The sequence below is a fragment of the Hydra vulgaris genome, chromosome 04 (genome assembly GCF_038396675.1).
Source record: "Hydra vulgaris chromosome 04, alternate assembly HydraT2T_AEP".
NCBI lineage: Eukaryota > Metazoa > Cnidaria > Hydrozoa > Anthoathecata > Hydridae > Hydra > Hydra vulgaris.
This window is the reverse complement of record NC_088923.1, coordinates 12,647,501-12,669,282: the sequence shown is the minus strand read 5'-3', so window position 1 is coordinate 12,669,282 and position 21,782 is coordinate 12,647,501. Positions and strand designations below refer to the sequence as shown.

The 21,782-nt window shown below is 27.3% G+C and overlaps 1 protein-coding gene and 1 long non-coding RNA gene across 2 annotated transcripts in view; one reads left to right on the top strand and one right to left on the bottom strand.

The window, feature by feature from the left end:
• The first annotated feature begins 8,133 nt into the window (after nucleotides 1-8,133).
• LOC101240402 (mucin-2) overlaps nucleotides 8,134-21,782 on the top strand; it is a 28,511-nt gene continuing 14,862 nt past the window's right edge. Inside the window, exons 1-3 of the mRNA XM_065795476.1 lie at nucleotides 8,134-8,224; nucleotides 14,706-14,754; nucleotides 16,233-16,356. Of these exons, the coding sequence (XP_065651548.1) occupies nucleotides 14,737-14,754; nucleotides 16,233-16,356 (142 nt within the window). The 5' untranslated portion in view covers nucleotides 8,134-8,224; nucleotides 14,706-14,736. The remainder of the gene's footprint in view (nucleotides 8,225-14,705; nucleotides 14,755-16,232; nucleotides 16,357-21,782) is intronic.
• LOC136079577 (uncharacterized) lies at nucleotides 11,312-14,206 on the bottom strand. The gene is made up of 2 exons (XR_010638043.1): nucleotides 12,174-14,206; nucleotides 11,312-11,511 (listed from the first exon to the last, which is right to left on the bottom strand). It is a non-coding gene; the product is annotated as an uncharacterized LOC136079577 (long non-coding RNA).

Genomic DNA, 21,782 nt, shown 5'->3' with positions numbered 1-21,782 from the left:
TTGTCTTTGTTGTACACAAGTCTTGAGGGGTGTTTTTGATGTATAAAGGTTTTAGCTTTAATTTGTGAGTACTGCCCCATGCTAAATTGGCATACATTAGGTAGCTATGTGTAAAAAAAAAGTAAATTTTCGACCCAGAATATTGTTATTCCCCACCCCTTCTCCTCTCTTTATTTGAAAAGTGGTTAATTATTTTTATGTTGTATTATATATATATATATATATATATATATATATATATATATATATATATATATATATATATATATATATATATATATATATATATATATATATATATATATATATATATATATATATATATATATATATATATATATAATAAATACGTTGATTAAATCAATTTTGTATTTAATATCTTGTCTCACTTTATATTATTGTTAAACTGTCCTTTGACGACAAACTTCGTAGTGATGGTGTCACGGTAAAAATACTCAATTCTGCTCTATACTTGGTTTACGGCCTGGAAAAAAAAGTAGCTTATGTTCATTTTTTTTTTTTTTTTTTTGACATAATAAACAATGGTTGGTTGCCCCTCCTCACGAGGGACCTGGTAATGGTTCGAGGGGCTCTAATATAGTAAGTGCAATAGTAATAGGTAATGTTAAATGAAAAATAAAAACTGATGCATTTATTAACCAGAATTGAGTTTACTATATTTAAGCTGTTAATATATTTCAATGAATTTGTTGTATATCTACATTTAGCTATATATAAGTATTGCTAAATTACTGTAAATATGGAATTATAGCGTAAATGTGGACTTGTAGTGTAATGTATATGGGTTATTATTGATGCATATGGAATTATAGTGCAGGAGCGGATTCAAAGGAAGTAACCCCCTATAAGAAATATCAAACGTCACAAAATTCTTGACGAATTTATTAATTAGCAAAATCCAAAAATTGATTCTGCAGCTAATTATTAACATTTTATTTTTTAGCAAAAAAAAATATTATTAATATACCTGTAAAGCATTATTAAAAAAAGACTATCAAAAAAAAATGTAAAGAAATGTTTTTTTTAAGAAAGTTATTGCTGCTTTCTTAACATTTTAACGTTATGAAAGAAAATCAAAGAACTTTTCTAAACATTTTTATGTCATCAAAGTAAAAGTATTCAAAAAAAAATTAATAAAGCTACTATTGTTCTGTTTTTAAAAACTTTTAATCAGTTAAAAACTTTCAATAAAAACTTTAGGTAAATATTTGTAAATAAATAAATTTTTGTAATATAAATAAATTTGTCAAAAGAGTTAAAGTTTTTCCAATACACGGTCATACTAATTCTGTATTAGTAGAATTTTACACAGCAAAATTGCATTTTTAAATATTTTTCTTAAAACAGTCTGTTTTTTAAAATAAAAAATACATTTCTTTAGTATAAGCATTTTCTTCCCCACAACATATTTCTTAAAACAAGAAATATATTTCCTGTTTGAATGACGATGCTGACATTATTCGTTGTAGACATTAGGACATTTGACACGTCAGGTAACTGAGCAAGATATATACCGAATATTGAAATGCAATTGGTTTCTTAGTCCAAATTATAAATACTCTCATTCTATGCATTCAAAGAAGAGTAAGAATTGCAATTTTTTTTGTCCGAGAAACATTTACATAAGTTTTCATGGATAATGATTTAAGAATGCCTTTATAAAACTTTTTGTAAATATTGTTTTCTTTTTAAAAAAACTAGGGGAATACACAGTTAATGCCCAATATTCAAGCTAGTTACTTTACCTCTCAAAAGCTATTCAAAGCTGTTGGGTGAGGATGGAGATTTACAATAACATGGTTGCCATACGTATTACAAAGTTGCTATGTTGGCAGGATCAAACTCCATCTAAACATACTAATGTCCGTCAATTTAGTTAACGTAATTTGGTTAACAAAGGAAGGCTAAAGAAAATTGAGACAGATTAAAGCTTATAATTGAATCTATAGCAATTTTTGGTCGTCAGAACAATGTTCTGCGAACGATGAGCAAATTGTTAAAACAACTAAAAACTCTTCAGTAAGTGATAAAAGCAATTTTCGTGAGTTACTTTGATTTTGAGTGAGTGCTGAGGACAATACTTTAAAAAACCACTGAAATAACTGTAATTCTAAAGCAACGTATATAAGCAAAATTATTCAAAATGAAATAATTGTACTATGTCCTGAACAAATTCAGGGATTATTTAAAATAAGAATTAATAAAGGAGAATTTCATAGCGTTATAATTGATGAAACAATGGATACCAGTCATAGTTCTCAAATGACATTCGTAGGAAAGGGCCTAACATAAATACTATTGATGAAAATGTTCAAGTAATAAAAATAATTTTCAGAACTTGAATTTTAGGAGCTGAAGAAGGACACAATCAAACAACAACAAGATCTACCTGGCTGTGCGTTTGAAGCATACAAGAAATGTGATAGTAATGCCTTCTCTTTTATAAAACGTATATAGCAATTCCTTTGCACTCTTCAAGTTAGTGTTGCTTCAGGAGAAAGAGGTTTCTTGTTTTTAAAAAGACTTGAAACTCGGTTAAGATCAACAATTGGAAATCGGACAAGAACGGTTAATTGATTTAGCTATAATTCATACCCATAGAGATTGCATCAGCATCTTCGAAAATTAGAAAGCTCAAATTTATGATGTAATTTGTTAACTTTTTTAATTTTTGATTAAAATAATAGATTATATTAAAGGTTTTCTCTTTTGATGCACACGACAGACTAATTATTTATTAATATGGTTTGATTATTCTTTCTTATTTAAAAGTATATTATTACTATGTAAATGAAAATTAAAGTTTTCCTTTTCTTTTAATTGTATCGCAAATCTTTTTTTTAATGGTAACAAAACTAGTTTGTCGTCAAGTACTGAACATTCAAAAGGCGTTCTGAGCGTCTTTTGAATGTTCAAAACACGTCTTTTCAGGACCAAATACCGGCTGGGTGGTACTCCAAATGTTTCAGCCGTTGTTAATGTTTTATAAACAGCTTTAACAGTTCGAATAGCCAATCGGAAGTTGGTATCACTAAATAATAAATTTTTTCTGGGAAATATTTGCGTACTATCTAAAATATAAGTAATCTGGGCACTTGGAGTTAAAATACCACTAAACAATAAATAATGATTGACATCAGGACGTTTATCCTTACAAAAAGAAATTGTTGCATTTTATAATGATGTTTTTTACATACCCTAATTAATATAATGGCTAATAAGCAATCTGAAATGGAGAGCATTTAATGGGTGGTTAATGTAAATAATAGGAATGCATTCGGTTGGGACAAACGGCATACCCTTTCAAATACAAATCATATTAGATATAAAACATTTTAAATATAAAATAAAAGGAAATATTTTAAACATAATTTTTTTTAGTTAAATTAACTTATAAATTACTTTTCTTTTAAATTTGTAAATGAAATCTTTTAATTTGTTACATTATATCCTCATAGTACTTACCATCAACTTATCATACTATACCCCCAGAACAGCCCATGCAATAGTAGATGATAATTTAAAAATACTCTATATTACATTAACTTAGTTCTGTGGTATAATAAAATAATCTCAATTTTATTGCCACTTTTTCAAAGATGGCAAAATCAGCCTACTTTACAATTTTTAAAAGGATTTGTGCAGCTAAACATACTACTACATAAACATGACTCAAATAATGTCAAAATTATCAGTAGTTAAATCATTAGAAAGTAACAATAGGTTCACTTAATCATAAGCGGATTTAAATCACATCAAGCCCTGCTGGGCAATCGAATTTCAATCGTCAACCCAGCCGGCACAACTCAGAAAAAAGTTATGCTTGGTTTCTGTTGCGTGTTTTAAACCTTCTAAAACAAAAAATAACATGTGTAAAGAATGGTTATCAAATAAAATTGCCCGTAATATACACATGTTTTTGGTTTACGTCTGGATCGTGACAAGCACGTGTCTATACAGGTTTTAATTCCGAAAAAGAAACTAGAACTTTTTAGAGTTGGTTTGTTTATTCAAAACATAATGTACATAGCAGTGTTTTACCAATTCGAATTAAAAGAAGTGTGTCAAGCTTTATAAACTTTTTTATATATTTTCAGTCAGGCTATGTTTTTATTTGTTTCCTAATTTTTACCATATTTAAGGATCGCGTTTCTTATTTAAAATATTTTATGAGCAAAAATGCTGAAAAATTACCTAATGGAAATTTTTTAACTGTGTTTGCATGAAAATAAATCAAACGTACATATGGACACCGTACTGCAACCGCGAAAAAAACATCTTTTTTGAAAGGGTAAACTAAAAATTTGTTTCCGCCTCTGCTAATTCCATATTTGTTTGTGAATCATCTTGGCGCCTTTTTTTTGATAAATAAAAGCTATCGAGCCAGGTCGGTACACTGAATTATTAACTATATTATATTTAATAATTTGTTTCGCACCAATCAAACTTCAGTAGGAGTGACACCATCTTTAATAATCATTACCGCTTAATTATAAAATTTTATTGTACTTATAAATATTATAGTCATTATCAGAGGAGATATTACGGAAGAGGGGTGAATTACAGTTTTAAGAATCCATTTTTTTTGGAAGCAGTCAGTACTTTTTAAAGATTTACCCCCCTCTCCCCCCTAATTTATTTGGTCTCGGTCATTATTATAAAATAAGCACTTCTTTTTAATAATTTATTATTATTATTATTATTATTATTATTATTATTATTACTATTATTATTGTTATTATTATTATTATTATTATTATTATTATTATTATTATTATTATTATTATTATAATTGTTATTACTCTTGTTATTAATATTCTTGTTATCTTATTATTATAATTATAACTATTATTGCTGTTTATATTATTACTGTTGTTGTTGTTGCTGTTATAATGTCTAGTTTAAACGTGTTTTAAATATCTGAACTGTCATTTAAATTTCATAACGTTTTTGGTAGTTTTATTTGGATATCTAAAAAGAACCACTTGTCAACGTTTCAATCGAACTTAAAAATGCTGACTAAAGCTTCAATATATTTTTATTATGAACAAGAGGATTTATTCAAGAAAAATGAAATAAAGTTCCGGTTATCAGTAACTATAAAAGCATCACTACTTTGATAAAAAAAAAAGACGTCATTGTGTATTGTATACTTGTTAACATAATTACGTCCTGAAATAATTGATGTTTACGCTATTTTATGTTTCAAAATAATAATTAAGAATAGTTTCTTTTAAAATTACTAACTTGCATGAGTAAAATATGAAAATTTAAATATCCTATTTAATTGTTATTTCTTCAGATTGAATTGAAACTGCGCATGTAAAAAACGCATCACTGAAGCATTGAAATAAAAAATAACCTAATTCAAAGATTATTGAACTTTTTTACCCTATTAAAACGTCAAGAGAAATTTAATAATGTCAACATCTTCATTACGGTTGTTATCAATTCATTAATACTCAAAAAAAAAAAAAAAAAAAAACAGTCTTAATTAATTATGGTGTGAGCAAATTTTTGTATTATCAAATATATACAAATAAACATCCTAATAGTTAAATTATTTACCTCGTAAAACCTGGTAAATGATTAATTTTTACAAAAAATAGTTAAAATTAATAAAAATGCACTTAAAAATACAATTTAAAATTATTATTTTTTATATTATACATTAAACATGGCACAGCAGCCATTACCAAATACCATTCTTTTAGTCAGTGGACAGTAAGAACGGTGTGTACATCAAGGAAGCCAAACGGAGCTAACAACGTGTAATTATAAAGCTAACAAAAGTCCATATTTTTTGTTGCACAATATCAATGATTTTTATTTATTCACATTAGCGACTATTAAAAAAACTTATTGACCTTAAGTTCATATATGTTTAATAAATTATACCCAATATAATTTAATGGATAAATGTTCTTGGAATCCATGACTACTATATTAGGCTATAATAGCACTTGAATTTGCTTAGATTTTCATCTTTGAATTTTAAAATAAGATTTTCTTTTGCGCTTTTTTTGTAAATTTTAAAATTCAATTGGTTTATAAATTAGAAAGTGCAACTATGAAAAAAAAAAAAATTTAGCAAAAAAAGATTGAACAGAATAAGTGCAAATGTTAAAGCACGAGCCAGCATAAGATTTAATTTGTATAATTGCAAATACTTAGATAAGTAAAGCAGCTGCAAAAATTAGACTAAGAACAAACTGCAAATACGCAAAAATAACTTCATGCTTTTTTAGTAAAAATCGTTAAAAGGAATGGCTCTAAAGTATAAACAAAATTACATTGCAAAATAAAGATTTATAATGAAAAAGTGTTACGTAGCTATGAAAGTGAAATTACTGCAAAAGTCTCGCGCGTCCTTCAGCTCTGCAAACTCAAATATATGGGAAGGTTGCGTTTGTTGAACATGTTAACAGTGTGTTTTTTTTTTTGCAGCCGAAATATTATATTTGCATTTATTTTTTAGGCTATACTTAAGTAAAAAGTAATTATCTCAACCATAAAAAAAAGAAACAGTAATAAATCTTTCTTGTTTCTAAAAAAGTTAACAATACTTTTTGAAAAACTTTTGCTCTTGAAATAAAGCTTCGCGGAGAATAACTTTAAAAAAACGCGCTTTTCTTTATAAAAAGCCGCATCTCATATTGAGCGTCTAAAAACGAATCATCTTAAGCAACTTCACCAAGTACTTTCATAATTTAAATAGCATGACAACAGCTTATATATCATCTCATATAACCCATGGAATTAGCAGTAGATAAGCATAAAATATTGAGGATGTAATAAATTTTTGATGATCTTGTTTCGTTCTGACGTAATTACAAAATATTGAATAATAAAAAATTATAATGGGGATGGTAAATTTTTGAATAATAAAAAATTATAACGGGGATGGTAAATTTTTTTAACAGTAAAAGAATCAAAGAATATTAACTATACAACCAAGAAATTAAAATAAATAACACCGTCGAACTTGTATGAATATCCTTAACCAAAAAAGTTGAAAAAATCATTAGTCTACCCGTAAAAGAGGTTATACCATCTTAGGAACCTGCTCCTTTTACGCAACCTTCATCTATACTGATAAACGCTTTCTATAGTACTTTCATAGACCAACTAATTTAGCCACAGATGCAGTAAGTGTATTTATATTTACTATGACTTTGAGTGGGCTGTCATCTAATGAACTGATCTTTTTTTTCACATTTGTTACGTTTTGTCACGTTTGTTATGAGAACCTTTATTGTTGAAACGGCATTAAATTTGTTTAATGAAAGCTTTAAAAAAGATTTAAAAACTGAGACTCAATTAATGAGATAAGGCTATATATTTATTCATAAATATATATTAATAAATATATATTCATTAATATATATTTATGAATATGTATGGATATTATTCTAAGATAAAGTCATAAAGTCTTGATTTTGGATATATTTAATAAATATATTAAAATATATTTGCATATATTTTAATATATTTAGAAACACCATTGCTTTGAGATTAAGGCAAACTGTTTTAATGCAGAAACTGTTGGTACAAAAAATAGATGTTATGTTACCACAACTAACAGTATTCTCAAATTGTTTGATAAGATTATAACCTAAAAATTTAAACTGAAAAAATAAAAAAAATGATCCCACGCTTGACTAAAAATTATAATATTTTTAAGATTAATGCGTACAGCTACAATTTTCTTTATAATTTTACGGTCTTAGTCATGTTTGGCTTGAGTTTTATTCGTCGATTTCTTTGATATGACGTGTTTGGTTAAGCGCGTCATATCAAAGAATGATGACTCAAGAATCACTAAAGTTCAAGTCATCATTCCTTAATAATATTAATTCTACTGTTACATTTTAATTGAATTAAGAAAACGTGTTCTTTCACGTTTATCCACTGGGTACTATATAAACTACAAGTAATGCCAAACCCTTATTTATTTTTTATTTTTACCAGCAGATAAATTTAACATTTACACGGTTTTAAAACTTCTTTTAATTATTTAATACTAGTTAGGAAATAATTATTAATTAAAAATAAAGTTAATTTCGTTGAATATCAAGCATTACTTTTGGTTTTTATTTTAAAGAAGAAGATTGTTTAATAAAACTAGTCACTGATCAAGAAGAAGTTACCGAAATCAAAATTGTGCTTTACCTGTTCCAATAACCGCGTATAATAACAAAAGGTAGGTGGGAAAAAATAATATAAGTTTCTATATGGTTAATATTGCATAAAAATAAAAGTATTCCTGTTTAAATGATTAAGTAGACCATATATTGAATTCATTGGATATATATATATATATATATATATATATATATATATATATATATATATATATATATATATATATATATATATATATATATATATATATATATATATATATATATATATATGAGGTACCCAAAATATAGTAAAAAAATATTCAAAGATCGGTATTTTACTATTAGTAAAACAACTGTCCCTATTTTTATTAGTAGAACTAATAAAAAAACTACAAGCTATGCCAAACCCTTATTTATTTTTTATTTTTACTAGTAGATAAATTCAACGTTTACATGGTTTAAATACTTCATTTAATTATTTAATACTACATGTTCATAATAATCAAGCTTCAAGTTACGAATTTATCATGAAAAATCAGTATAAGTTTTGTGAAAAATGTCAAAAATGAATTGTTAGCTAGAGATCGAAAAGAGAATCGTAACGAGCATCCTAAAAAGTTGTATGCAACATATAATCGTTAAAAAAAATCTTATAATAATTAATTTTGTGGATCATCTCGGAGCGGTACCTTTGGTAGCAGAGTGTAGTTTTATTAAACAATATTTAATAATATTGTTCTTAATCATTATTATTAAACAAAAGAAGACAAAAGCGTCACCTCTTACGCGTAAAAACTTGTTACGCGCAAAAAAAAATTGTTATAGTAGCATTTGACGTAATAACTTTATTAAAATATCAAAAAAGTCATATCTCAATCATAAATTATAAAAAAGTTATAAAAAATAAAACAAATCAAAACTATTTAAAATAAAATATAAAAAATATACAATGTTCCTCTATAAATCATAAATGTAATAATATATAAATTGCAAATTTTTTTTAATTATAAAATAATTGTTTATGAAAAGTCAAAAGTTCCTAATGATGAGTAAGTTTGTATAAATACAAACTTTGGCTTTGTTTTTTCATACTAAATTTTTCTAAAATTCTTAAGTTTACTTTTTATGTTCAGCTTACATTTTATATGGTTATTTACCTGAATTGTGTAGCCAGGGGAGGGTTTTACTGGGGTATTCGCCTCTATGTGTAGCAGTATCTTAAATATATATATATATATATATATATATATATATATATATATATATATATATATATATATATATATATATATATACATATACATATATATACATATATACATATATATATATACATATATGTATATATATATATATATATATATATATTTATATTTATACATATATATGAAATATTTACTGTATTAGACATCCTATACTTTTTAACTATTTAAAAATTAAGAAACGTTAAAAATGAGACTATTGTCACAGGTAGGTAACATTTTTGATGAAAAAAAAACTTGTTTGTTGCTCAAAACTGGATAGCAACAATTTTTGTACCACAATATTCTTAAGCTTTTAGAAATCTTTATATTAGTGATTACTGCAAATAAAATTCGGCAAAGCTTTAGCTATGCGGTCTAAAATAATTTTATTTTATCGCTTGTTGCGCTTTCGTGAGGAGACTTGCTCAATGTGGTGACATTTTAATATAAACATTAAGAATGTTTATTGGCTTTAGTACATACATCGACTATCTTATAGCCTGCTGCTACAAAGGAGTGCTGATACATTCATTATCTTATAGCCTGCTGCTACAAGGTAGTGTTGCTATATCGACTATCTTAGAGCCTGCTTCTACAAGGAAGTGCTGATATATTGACTAAGGATTTGGCATAGGGCAGTAACATTTTTTTTTTATTATTTCAATTCAAATTTCTAATGTTTAAAAACTCTCTACCAACGAGAACGTAACAAGCGAAAAAATAAAATTACTTTAGAGCGCTAAACTATAGTTTTACCAAAATTACATCGTGTTTGTTGTGAATTTTTTATTTTTTATCTAAGTTTACCCATAGTTCTTCATTGCCCTGTAAGACAATAATTTTTTGATGTAATTTACACAGTCTGTGTCACATGATTTGAATAAGTAAAGTAAAAAATAAATTCCGGTGTCACGTTAAATAAGTAGATCGTTAAATAAGTAGACAAAATGATATTCTGCGCATGCGTTAGTTTACGGATACTTATTTAACGTATTAAGTCACGTTAAATAAGTAGATCGTTAAATAAGTAGACAAACTGAACAATCGAGGCATTTTGCTAACCCAGGCGAACAAATTTAAAAAAAAACATACGTTAACCGAACTAAAAGCATTTCCTATGCCATGCGAATTGTTATTACTTAAGGGCATTTTTATAGTGATAATTTACTACTTTTAATAATAATTAACTCACGACGTATATTCTAATCGCAATTTATATCTTTATAGTATAGTATGACAAGAAACATATTTTTAAGAAAAAGTTTTTTGATAGGCCATTCACTCGTATTAATGATATCAAATAAAATAGTCATCTCACAAGGAAGTTTATTGTATTCCTAAATAATTTAACTGTGCATTTTAGCAAAATATTTTACGTTAAATTATTTATCCTTAACCCTTAAACTTAATGATTGTGAAATTTGTAATTGTTACTTGATTCTACGCAGATAAATAGTAAGGACAGCATTCTGATGTTATCCCAGAAAAAAGAAAAGAAGAGAATTTATTAATTCGTGTCTAGCCTTTTTTTATGCGTTAATTTACCTCCTCAAAGCCGAAAAAGACACTACAGTCAAGGAGGCTGCTTTAGTTGTTGTTACAACCCTCTCTCAACTCTATAACTTCGAAACACAAACCATGACGATCAAGATCGCTACGCGGTGAAACAAGTTGAGCGCGGTACTGCCAGGGACGTGGTGGCGATCGAACTCAGAACTTTTTGATTATGAGGCGAGCGTTCTACCACTACACCACTACTGTACTACCGTTGAATAACAACCTAGACGGGTATTATTCGACGATTTTAGCGATTTTAATGTATGCATAGCGCAATAATAATAAAATGTGACCTAAACTTAGTTTACTATTTCTTACTATGAGAATGTTTTAAATACAAACGATATTAAAGAAACGACACACTTCATGCTACACTAAAACTTTATTTGGAAAATAAAATCAATATAATATCCTTACACATCAATGAGAAAAATAATATCCTTACACAATATAAATAGCAAAATAAAACAACATGGTTTTTAAGTCCTTTTGAAAAAATTTAACTTGGTTGAAACTTGGGCATTTTCGGAAGAAATTCGATTTTTCCACATGGAATTACAAGCCTACATAGAATAGAAATATAGTATAATATAAATAGTATCATAAAATCACAACGAATAAATAAAATAATTATAAAAATGCTTTTGTGCCAGAAGAGTACTTAATAAATGCATTGATTAATGTATGTCAATAAATTGATTTACAAAATGAACTCTAATTGAAGGATTTGATTTTTTAAATCAAATAAATGTTAAAAATGTTAAAACAGCCATATCTTTGATGGGCGGACATAAGAGTATAACTGCAAAAGTGTAACTTTTCAGGAGAGCAAAAAAACATTATTATAAACCCAATTATTTTGCTACAGAAGTCATATTTTGAGAAATGGGTTATTACTTTTATTCTGTTTGAACCGAATGGTGTAAATATACTGTTAAAACCATTGATGCCGGCATACACAAGACACATTTTCTCATATAAATCGTTAAATGGTCAAAAATGCAGTTATACTCTTATGTTCGCCCATCAAAGATATATCAACATGCCAGAATAGTCTATACTTTCACAATATTCTATAAAAAATTGATCAAACATCTCATTATAATTAAAAATTACATAGCCATATTTTTAAATACTACTTTTGGTGTAGTTGTAATAGTAGCTATAATCAACTGCAACTGCGACAAAATGTATGTAAATAAAGAACTGACTTTAATAACTGTACCTATTGACTATATCTTATATCGATAACCCTAGTTGAATAACTGATGACAGTAAGAAAAAAACAACTACAAAGTGAGCAAAACAAATCATCATGCCAATAACAAAATAAAGAACAAACAATAGTTGACCTAAATTAGCCAATTGTATAACTTTAGACATCTATAAGACACTTACAAAAATAAAATAAGTAATGAATTTTTTAAATATTAACTAGAACATAAGGTACATAAACAAATCAACAATAAAAAACAAAAAAAAACATATTTATGTATATTGATTGAATTTAAATATTCAAATATGTCATAAAAACAAAAACAGTAGAAATAACAGGATATATTCACAACATTGATAGTACTAAAGACACACTGTTTATGACAGTATAACACAGTAACAAAAGGAAACATCTCTAATTTACCATTCTCAATACATTTCAGGTAATGCTACCGCAAGTCATTATCTTTTTATATAACTAAACTTAGGTTGATACTGCTACTTAAAACCATTGCATTTCTTTTTAAGAATAAATCACAATCATTTTCATGTGCAACTCTATGCACTAACAATGGCGCATCACCTTTACTTAAACTATTAAAGAGTGAATCATAAAACCAAACACACTTCCAATGTGAAACAACATCAGGACACATTACTTAGAAACACCCAATATGATTTTTTAACATTAATCATTTGCATACAACTGTAACTTTCTGAAAAACCACATGAATTAAAACAACTAAAAATGCAAAAAATCCAGATATTTTAAACTTGGAAACCCAAACATTTTAGTAAACTGATATAAAAACAAACTTTGTGCTATATCAATCAAGGTATCATCAAGCCAGCCAGGTGAGTCTCTTAAAATATCTAAGGCCTTGTCTTTAGACTGTATTGACAAACTTTAAAGAAAACTTTAGAAAAATTTTGAACTTCGACAGCCCCTTTTTACAACAATACTATCATTAACAAATAGCTTATTTCAAACCTTTACCACTACCAGTTTAAACTCTGAACCTTTTTCTCATTGATTGGTTTAAGGAAAATAAGCAGAATTTATCAAATGACCTAAAATTTTAGAGTTTTTTGAAGAGTACCAAAAATCTATAAAATAAAGTAGTTGCATAAATTGTTAATTTTTCAACATATTAACTTCAATTATCAGTAATTGTAATAATATATTTTTTTCAAGTTTTATTAAGGCAAGAGGTCCAATAAGGTCTAAGGGAAGTTTGTGTACCTATAGCCAGATTTTTTTAGTGCCCAAATTTAAGTCCCCAGACTTGTCTAAAGAAGGCAAAACTGATATGATCACATCTCTATACTAATTACTTTGTATTAGTATAAGTATATTGACTTATACTAATAAAATTCCATCAAGTAAAAGGGTTTTAAAATTAGTGGCCCTAGGTACAATAAGCTTTTTTTAAACTGTACCTAGGGTCACTTTCTGAAAATTAGATTCAAATCCATAATAAATTTACAGTTAATTTGGTCTTAGATTGTTTTCAATTAGTATTTCTAGTAATACTTAATTGCAACTCTTAAATACATAACAAAATTGACTAATAGTTCTGAGCAAAATCGACAAATAAGTCAATGCATAAAATGGAAGTCCTAAAACAACTGTGAGTTTTGAGATGCTGGGACATAGTAGAAAATTAACTTCAGAAACATAAAATAATATAAAATATACAATAATAATAAGCTCTTAATCATAAATTATATAAAAGTTTAACTTAAATAGTGGGTTATATATACACATACCAAAAATTGACACTTTTTTATTAAAATAATTTATTATTCCATCAGAGACTGCTAAGTATCTTCAACAGAGTAATTATAAACTCGCATTTTAATTATATAATTTTAAAAAATTTTAAAACATGATTATTTTTGTTTTTCGAGTTGATACCTAACGGAAACAAGGCTACTTATTTAACGATAGATTTAACCTACCTAACGGAAGCTTTGCGCTGTATCTGCGCAGGCGTTACGCTTGCGCAGAACTGACTGTCTACTTATTTAACGATCTACTTATTTAACGCGACACCGGCATTCCGGCCTGAAATATTATAATTCCGGCCGGAACGGAATTCCTGTACATCCCTAGATATAATATAAATTGTGTTTTTTAAAACTATTATTAAGTATATAATATTGTCACTAATAAACGCTTTTACCAAGCTGCAGCTGATGTAATATGTGTTCCAGTATGGAATGTGTATATACTATGTTTCATCTTTAATATAATCTAAACCAAAATATCTTTAACAATAATCTAAAGCAAAAAGACTCTACAAACCTTTTTTTAGACCTTGAAATATCGCACAAAAACATTGGGTCAGGAAAACCTGATGTTTTTATTACATTGCAATATCGCGCCGCCTTCTGTACTGATAATATCATAATAGCTAGAACCTAATGCTATGATTTGTAAACCAGTTTAACTTTTTATAAATAAATAAAATGTTTTTAAAACATGTCTGGAAATATATTTTGTAATAAACAGTAAAATAATTTATAAAATTTAATTTAGATTGAGCTAAAATCTTGATAAGTAGCTAACAATGGTTTTTAACAATCATGTAAGTAAAAACTTTGTTTTCTTATATTTTATTTTATTTCAATTTTAAAAAAGAGGTTTACAGCACTCTGGTTTAAAAGAATTTAAAAAAATTTACATAAAAAAAAATTATAAAAAAACAACAACAACACGAATCTTACTGCATCAGCAGGTGAACAAAACGTTTCTGAATACAAACACATCAAACTTAAGATCCGTGGTTCAAACCTCACCTCTGGGTAAGTTTTGCGACATCGGTTGGAAAGGAGGCGTGAACTTCCTATTAAATGCTCTTCCGCGGTGCTCTGTGATAAAACCGTAAGGACTTCTTGGGACACCTAAATAAAATTAAAAAAAAAAAATGAGTGACTTATTACAAAGTATATCAATTTTTTATTTAAATATAAAATAATAGAAAAGTTGAAACAATTTTCCACAACTTACACTCTTTATTAAAATTAATCAATTTTTTAAAAAACATTTCGCTGCACATCTTAAAAAGAAACGTAAGTTATTTTTTTCTCTTTTTGAGCTTTCTATTTTGATATTCACAATAATTTTACTCATTATAAGATTATATAAACGCGATAAAAACATTTTTAGTAAAGTACGTGTGTTAAATAGACAGCCTCTGCTTTTGTTTAGAACATTTTTTTTTTAATACAAAAAAAATATTTTTTAGCTTCACTGAAAAGTCTATAGATCATGTTGTTGTAAAATTAACTCGATTCAGCGATACTTTATAAACATTGTATAACATAACTTTGCTTGATTTTTTTCTCTCGTTATTGTTTCATTTTGTGTTTTATGTTTAAAAAATCAACTTTTACTTGTGGCTCGAATATATTTGCCATAATAACTGAAATAATAAAATAGCGATATTATTACAACATATCGCTTTGTAGCTATCAGTATTAGTGCGGTATATTGTCAGCTACATTTGTAGCTAACTACAAAATAATGACAAATCTGTAGCTAGTCGATGGCTACATATCGCAAATGTGTAGCTAGCAATATTATTACAATATGATATATTTTAATAATATTGCTAGCTACCTAAATTTACTACATGATAACAGTTCTATAGTTACTAGGTTGCTAAAGCCACTTACTGCTACATCCATATGTATATACATATCGCGAGTTTTTAGTAAGCCAGTTTAAATCAATTTGGTGATAGCTTTTTAGCTAGCGATATTATTATTATAGACTCTATCATAATAATATAATAAGATTTTTTTATTCAGTTTGGTTAAAAATTAAACTTTTTTAGTGTACTTTTGCGATAATGACCTCTATAATATAGAGGTCATTATCGCAAAAGTATATTATTGCGATAATGACCTCTATATTAGTCTCAAACACAAAGCTTTGTTATAAAGATTACCATTATGTTTATTTTCTTTAACACGAGGCAGAATGTTAACATGTTTAATGTTAACATTCTGGAAACTTGATTTTCTTTTTTAATTGCTTAGAACTTAATATTTTCATTTATAGATCGACAAAACATTTTTTTGTTTACTGCAAATATGGTTTGTATCAGTTACTGGTTTAATAAATGATTCTATCACTGATTCAGTAAATATGGTATGTCCAGGAATATATTACGATTCTGTTCAAAGTAAGTTACAACTTAACTTCATTTATTATGCGTAAAAATATTTGTATACAATTTTTAATATTGTTTTTAATTTTGTTTGGTAATTAACCTAAATGTAGGTTAATTACCATATAAAATTAAAAACAGTATTAAAGATTGATATATAGATTTAAGTTATTCCGTATTCTATTTTTGATCATTATTTTGATGATAAAGTTAAAAAACTGTTTCGACTTTAAATAATTTAGTTAGAATTTAATTGTTTAGATGAATATTTTTGTTGATTAATGAGAATATAAGTGACCATTCTAAACACCCTAAGCATGATTGCAAAGCATTAACACCTAAAGCGTGACTGCAGAGCATAAACACCCAAAGCATGATTGCAGAGCATAAACTTTACTAATAAGTATAGTATTTTTTATTGCTTGGGAAAATTATTAATTATTAATTATTTATATAAGGTTTCTTGTCAAGGCCCTATTTGAGTAAATTCAATTAACATCAGGAAACCTGGCTCTTAATGCTGAGACAAAATTTGTTGTTCTTTTATGCTTCTTCAATCTTAGAAAAAATAACTAACTTTTATTTTACATTATCCTAGTTTACAAATATGGATATGTGAATGTTCAGGGGCTGATGCAGCGTTTTTTGATGTTTAAGTTTACATCCAGACATGGAGAAAACTCCAAACATTGCTTTTGTCAAATAAGGATGCTTTGCAAAAAATTCTGCTGATTGGAGTCAGGGAACAAAAAAGAACTAAAATTTATGTTACTGTTGCTCCAAATGTGAAAGCAACTAGTTGATAATATATTTTTATTTACTATTCTCGACTAAACTTATATTCATCGATAAATTTTAAATTTCATAAAATAATCTCTACTCTATAAAATTTGTAACCCCCTCAAATTGAGGCCGTTTTAAATTTTTTTTTAAGTTACCGAAGTATAAATCTAAAATATAACATTTTTTTTATCCAAATACCAAAGTCATTCATTCAACACGATTCATTCAAAGCTAGATTACATCAACTATTGTCAATATGAAAAAAGTTTAATAATTTTTCAAATAATCCTAATTAATATCGTTTATGAAAATTAATAATTACATTCTTTGGATAGGAGCAGGGCTGTCCCGAGGGGGGGGGGTCTAGCCCCCCTACAAATTTTATTTGTCGGCAGATGGGACACTGGAGTCGGCAAAATGGGATCTGTAGTTGGCAGTCGGCAAATGTCGGCCAACGAGGTCTTTTTTTTATTTTAGATAAGTTAGTCGGCAAAAACTTATTTTTGACTTTTATCAGCAAAGAACAGATACGTTATTCCCCTACCTCATTAAAATCTCTTTGTAACGGCCCTGGGTAGGAGTAAAAACACGTTAGGGATAATGATAATACAGTGGCGTAGCTAGGGTTTCCGGCGCCCAGGGCAATGCTGAAAATTGGCGCCCCCCTGAAGCAGACATGTGAACTAAAAAAAAACTTGAAGTTTCCAAGAATATGACAATTTTAATAACAAAAATGTCGTCAAAGTCTGTTGATTCTAGAGTTTCTCTTTCGACTCTTTCGACGATTGCCAAATTAACAAGACATTGTAACCCCATTGAAGCTCCTAGATATGAAAAAATAAGCTTCAACTTGCTGAAGGAACGTTCGCAACTGACTATTGTCACTGCAATTGTGAGCAAGATTTGTAATGCAATGCATAAGTTTGGAAAAATGTCATCTCCATATGACAAAATAAATGAAAGTGATTCCAGCGGAGTTGTTGGTATTGGGCCCCCACGAGATTTAAGCAGCATCTAACAGTCTGCGATTTCAGTAAATAATTCTGCTCCACTGGTATCTGTACTGTAAAAGTTTCCCAGATCCAAACAATGTTGTTGCAAACTTTCTCGCTTTTCATCACCATCCCTCTTTAGTAATATTCTCACATCGAGCAGGAATCCAAAATTTTCATTGAGATCATTTAATCGTCTAAAGCGAGTTGTTAGTTCTTGTTTGAAACAATCCAATATCATTTTCAAAACTCTGCTAACTTCATCTTTAGCAGAGAGGCCACAATCTCCAGCCCTTTTACCTGGCATTATTCACCGTCGCCTGACTCTCCTCTCAACTTCAATTCCCCATTCCATTTGCTATAATTTGCTAATATTTTCATATTAGATGCTGTATCTTTAAAGTTCATTGCGGAATCTTGTAGTTGTTTGACTGTTAGTCGTTGTTGGCTCTGGATCTGAGTTGTGAATTCATTTATTTTTTATCATTTTTCCCCCTTTTTGGCACCCCACTCAGAGTGGCGCCCGGGGCAACCACCCCACCTGCCCTCCCCTTGCTACGCCTCTGTGATAATGCCAGAATAAACCAAAACAAAGTTCACGTTTTTTAAATAAAAATAAACAAAGTATATAATTTAAGAGATTCTGTAAACAAAACAAAAAAATACAAGTCAATATGATTTGCCTGTTGTAGATAAAAGCATATACTTTTAAATATTTTCAAATAAAAGTAAAAATACATGATTCGTATAATTAACATAAACATAAACGGGAACGCCGAATGTTATTTTGAACAAAAACCTCAAGCTAACTATAAAAAGAGAAATATTTATCTGATTTAATCATTTACATAATATGTAAACTAAATCTCGATGATTTGTAAGCCTAGTAACCAGACGTATAATTGGCAAAAAAACAAATAGTTTTAGTGATTTCTCAACAAATAATTTGTTTTAGAAATTTTTACATTTAGAAATTAGAGTTAATTTTTTTGGAAAACTCTAAACTTATTTTATAATGTTTATTTATGAAATAAACACAACTTGTCTTAGCACTAGGGTTGAGATAAGAATTAACAAAAGTAAAAGTTTTTATTGTAGAACAAAAAAAAATGTTGTTTATTATCTTTTAGAATCAATACCATTTATTACAATTTCGGAATCAATCGAATTTCACAATTATTTATTAATTAAAAAAAAAGCTCGTGCTCCTGCTCCTGCTTTTAAATTTAAACTTCTGTAATGGAACTTTTTATTAGAGTCTAATAAATCTCTTATGTCTAATGTCTACTCTGACGCTTCACAAGTTTAGGGGTTTTGAAACAGAACGACTTGTGTTTATCTCAGTTTTATTATTTGAAAAATGAATTCAAAGGAATTTATTACACATGATCTTCAAGAAAAAGGGTTTTATGCTTGTTCTTAAGCATGTTCAAAATATATATTATTAAAGAATCTTAATTTTTATTTTGATCATGCTTATGTTAGCAGTTACATTAAATTGTCTTTCAACATTGAGTTGGTTTTAACACATTGCTGTAGCTATACTGTTGTTGAACATTATTTTTAGTTATTTACTCATATTACATTTAGAACTATTTTATAATATACTAATTATTATATATTTATTAAGGATAATAGTAATACTTTGTTTTAAATTGAATTAACATTGATAAAGAATGCTAATTCAGTTTAAATAACTCGAAAACTTTTATATATGACATTTAACTGATTCTATATTAATATAGATGAAGCTTCTTAGACATGACAAAAGCAATTTTTTTTAAAGAAGGAAAGCTTTTATATGAAACCCTCAGTTTAGTTTTGGGTATGGGTAGAAAATTGTAAACCTTAATTTATAGTGCTAGTATCACAATAAAAATAGTTCAGATCTAAGGTTATATCAAGTAAAACAAGGTTACATCAGGAAGCGCATCCAGTTGTAAAAAATTGTATCTACTTTTTTTATAATAAAACATGTTAAAATAGCTGATGATAGTTAAGTAAGGAAATTGGGCTATAAAAACCACATAAACCACATTTAAGTTTAAACCAAGTTTAAAACGTGTTGAATCACAGACATAAAAACAACAGCATAATAATAAGTAATAATACAAGAAACTATATTTTTACAAGAATTTTTGGTAAAATTTAAACAGCAAAATATATTTTTTCATTAATTTTACTAACAAAACTTAAAAAAAAATGTTTTTTTTTTTTAAGTTTTGTTAGTAAAATTAATGAAAAAAAATATTTTTTGTTTTTGCAACGCAAATTTATTAAAAAATAAATTAAAACCAAAATAAATTAACTGACACTAAAATAGTAAATTTTTTTTTTTAATTTCCTCAATTTCAACAAAGTTTTTTTTTGTTAATATGCTGCATTTATCTTTTCAAGGCCAGGTTTCCCAAGGAGGTTACTCAATTTTTATTATTTTTGTTGTTGTCACAACCCTCAACTCCAAAACAAGATTCTTTACTAGTTGCCTGTTTAAGAAATAAGTTCAGGGAGATACTACAAGGAATGTGGTGGATATTAAACTTATTACCTGCACACATTTGGTTGATTCTTTTCATGATTTTTTTTTGGACAAGTGCAAAAAAAAAAAAGTTGTTACTGCGAGTTTTTTTTGTAATGCAAGCCTTTTTTGTAAATGCAAGTCATTTTTTGATAAGATCTTTTTCTTGATCTTTTTCTTTTATTTACAAATAATGTCAAATATAAGTTGGTGCAGCTTAATTTTTTAGGACTACTTTTTTTTAAAAAAGAATAAATTTAAAAACCACAAGCGATTTCTAGTAAAAAAAAATTATTTATCTTTAAAACAGCATATTTGGTTTTAAGTGGCGTGAAAGCTAACTATTGTACAACCTTGGTATTTGTTTTTGTCCAAATGTATCTGATCATGCTTACTACTTAATAGGTGTAATCAGTAGTCTTCAACTTAAATGAGGCATGTACTTAGAACAAACACCCAAGTACACACCTCATTTAAAATTTGCTTACAAATCTTGAATAGCTTCTGGCACATTAGTTGGATTCATGTTTTTTAGCTCCAGTGGTATCTATTGAGCTACTGTCTAATTTAGCATAGTGTGATGAGGCTAAATCTGGTGAATGTTCAAGCTTAAATTTTGGGTACACTCTTGTTAAAGTACTCTACTTTATTGACACTCATTTCAATTGGACTAACATAGATTTTCCTCACACCTTTTGGTGAATAAGCAAAACAAAAACGAACTTTAAAATGATATTTGACTTTATTGTAATTATTAGGCATCCTAATCTAGTCATTTGAATTTTATGATTCATTGAAGTCATCATAGTCAACAATAAAATTGTAATTTTCAAAACATTGTAATTATATTTAAATGCATTTTCATGAAGCAATTATTTATCCAATATAAGGATAATTTATTGTTGTAATCCTTTGGACTCATCAGATAAACTTTTATTTTGGTTTGTAGTTTGTGGAAAATATATTTAAAGATACTTATAATTATTTTCTGTTATATATAAAAATTGTATATCTTTATATTATAAATAAAAATTGGTTTTATAGAATATTTTTATAAGTATAAGAAAGTATTTTCAGATGCCAATGTGGCATAAATGCAATGTTGTAATAATATACTTTAATAATTTTTATAATATAATAAAAATATA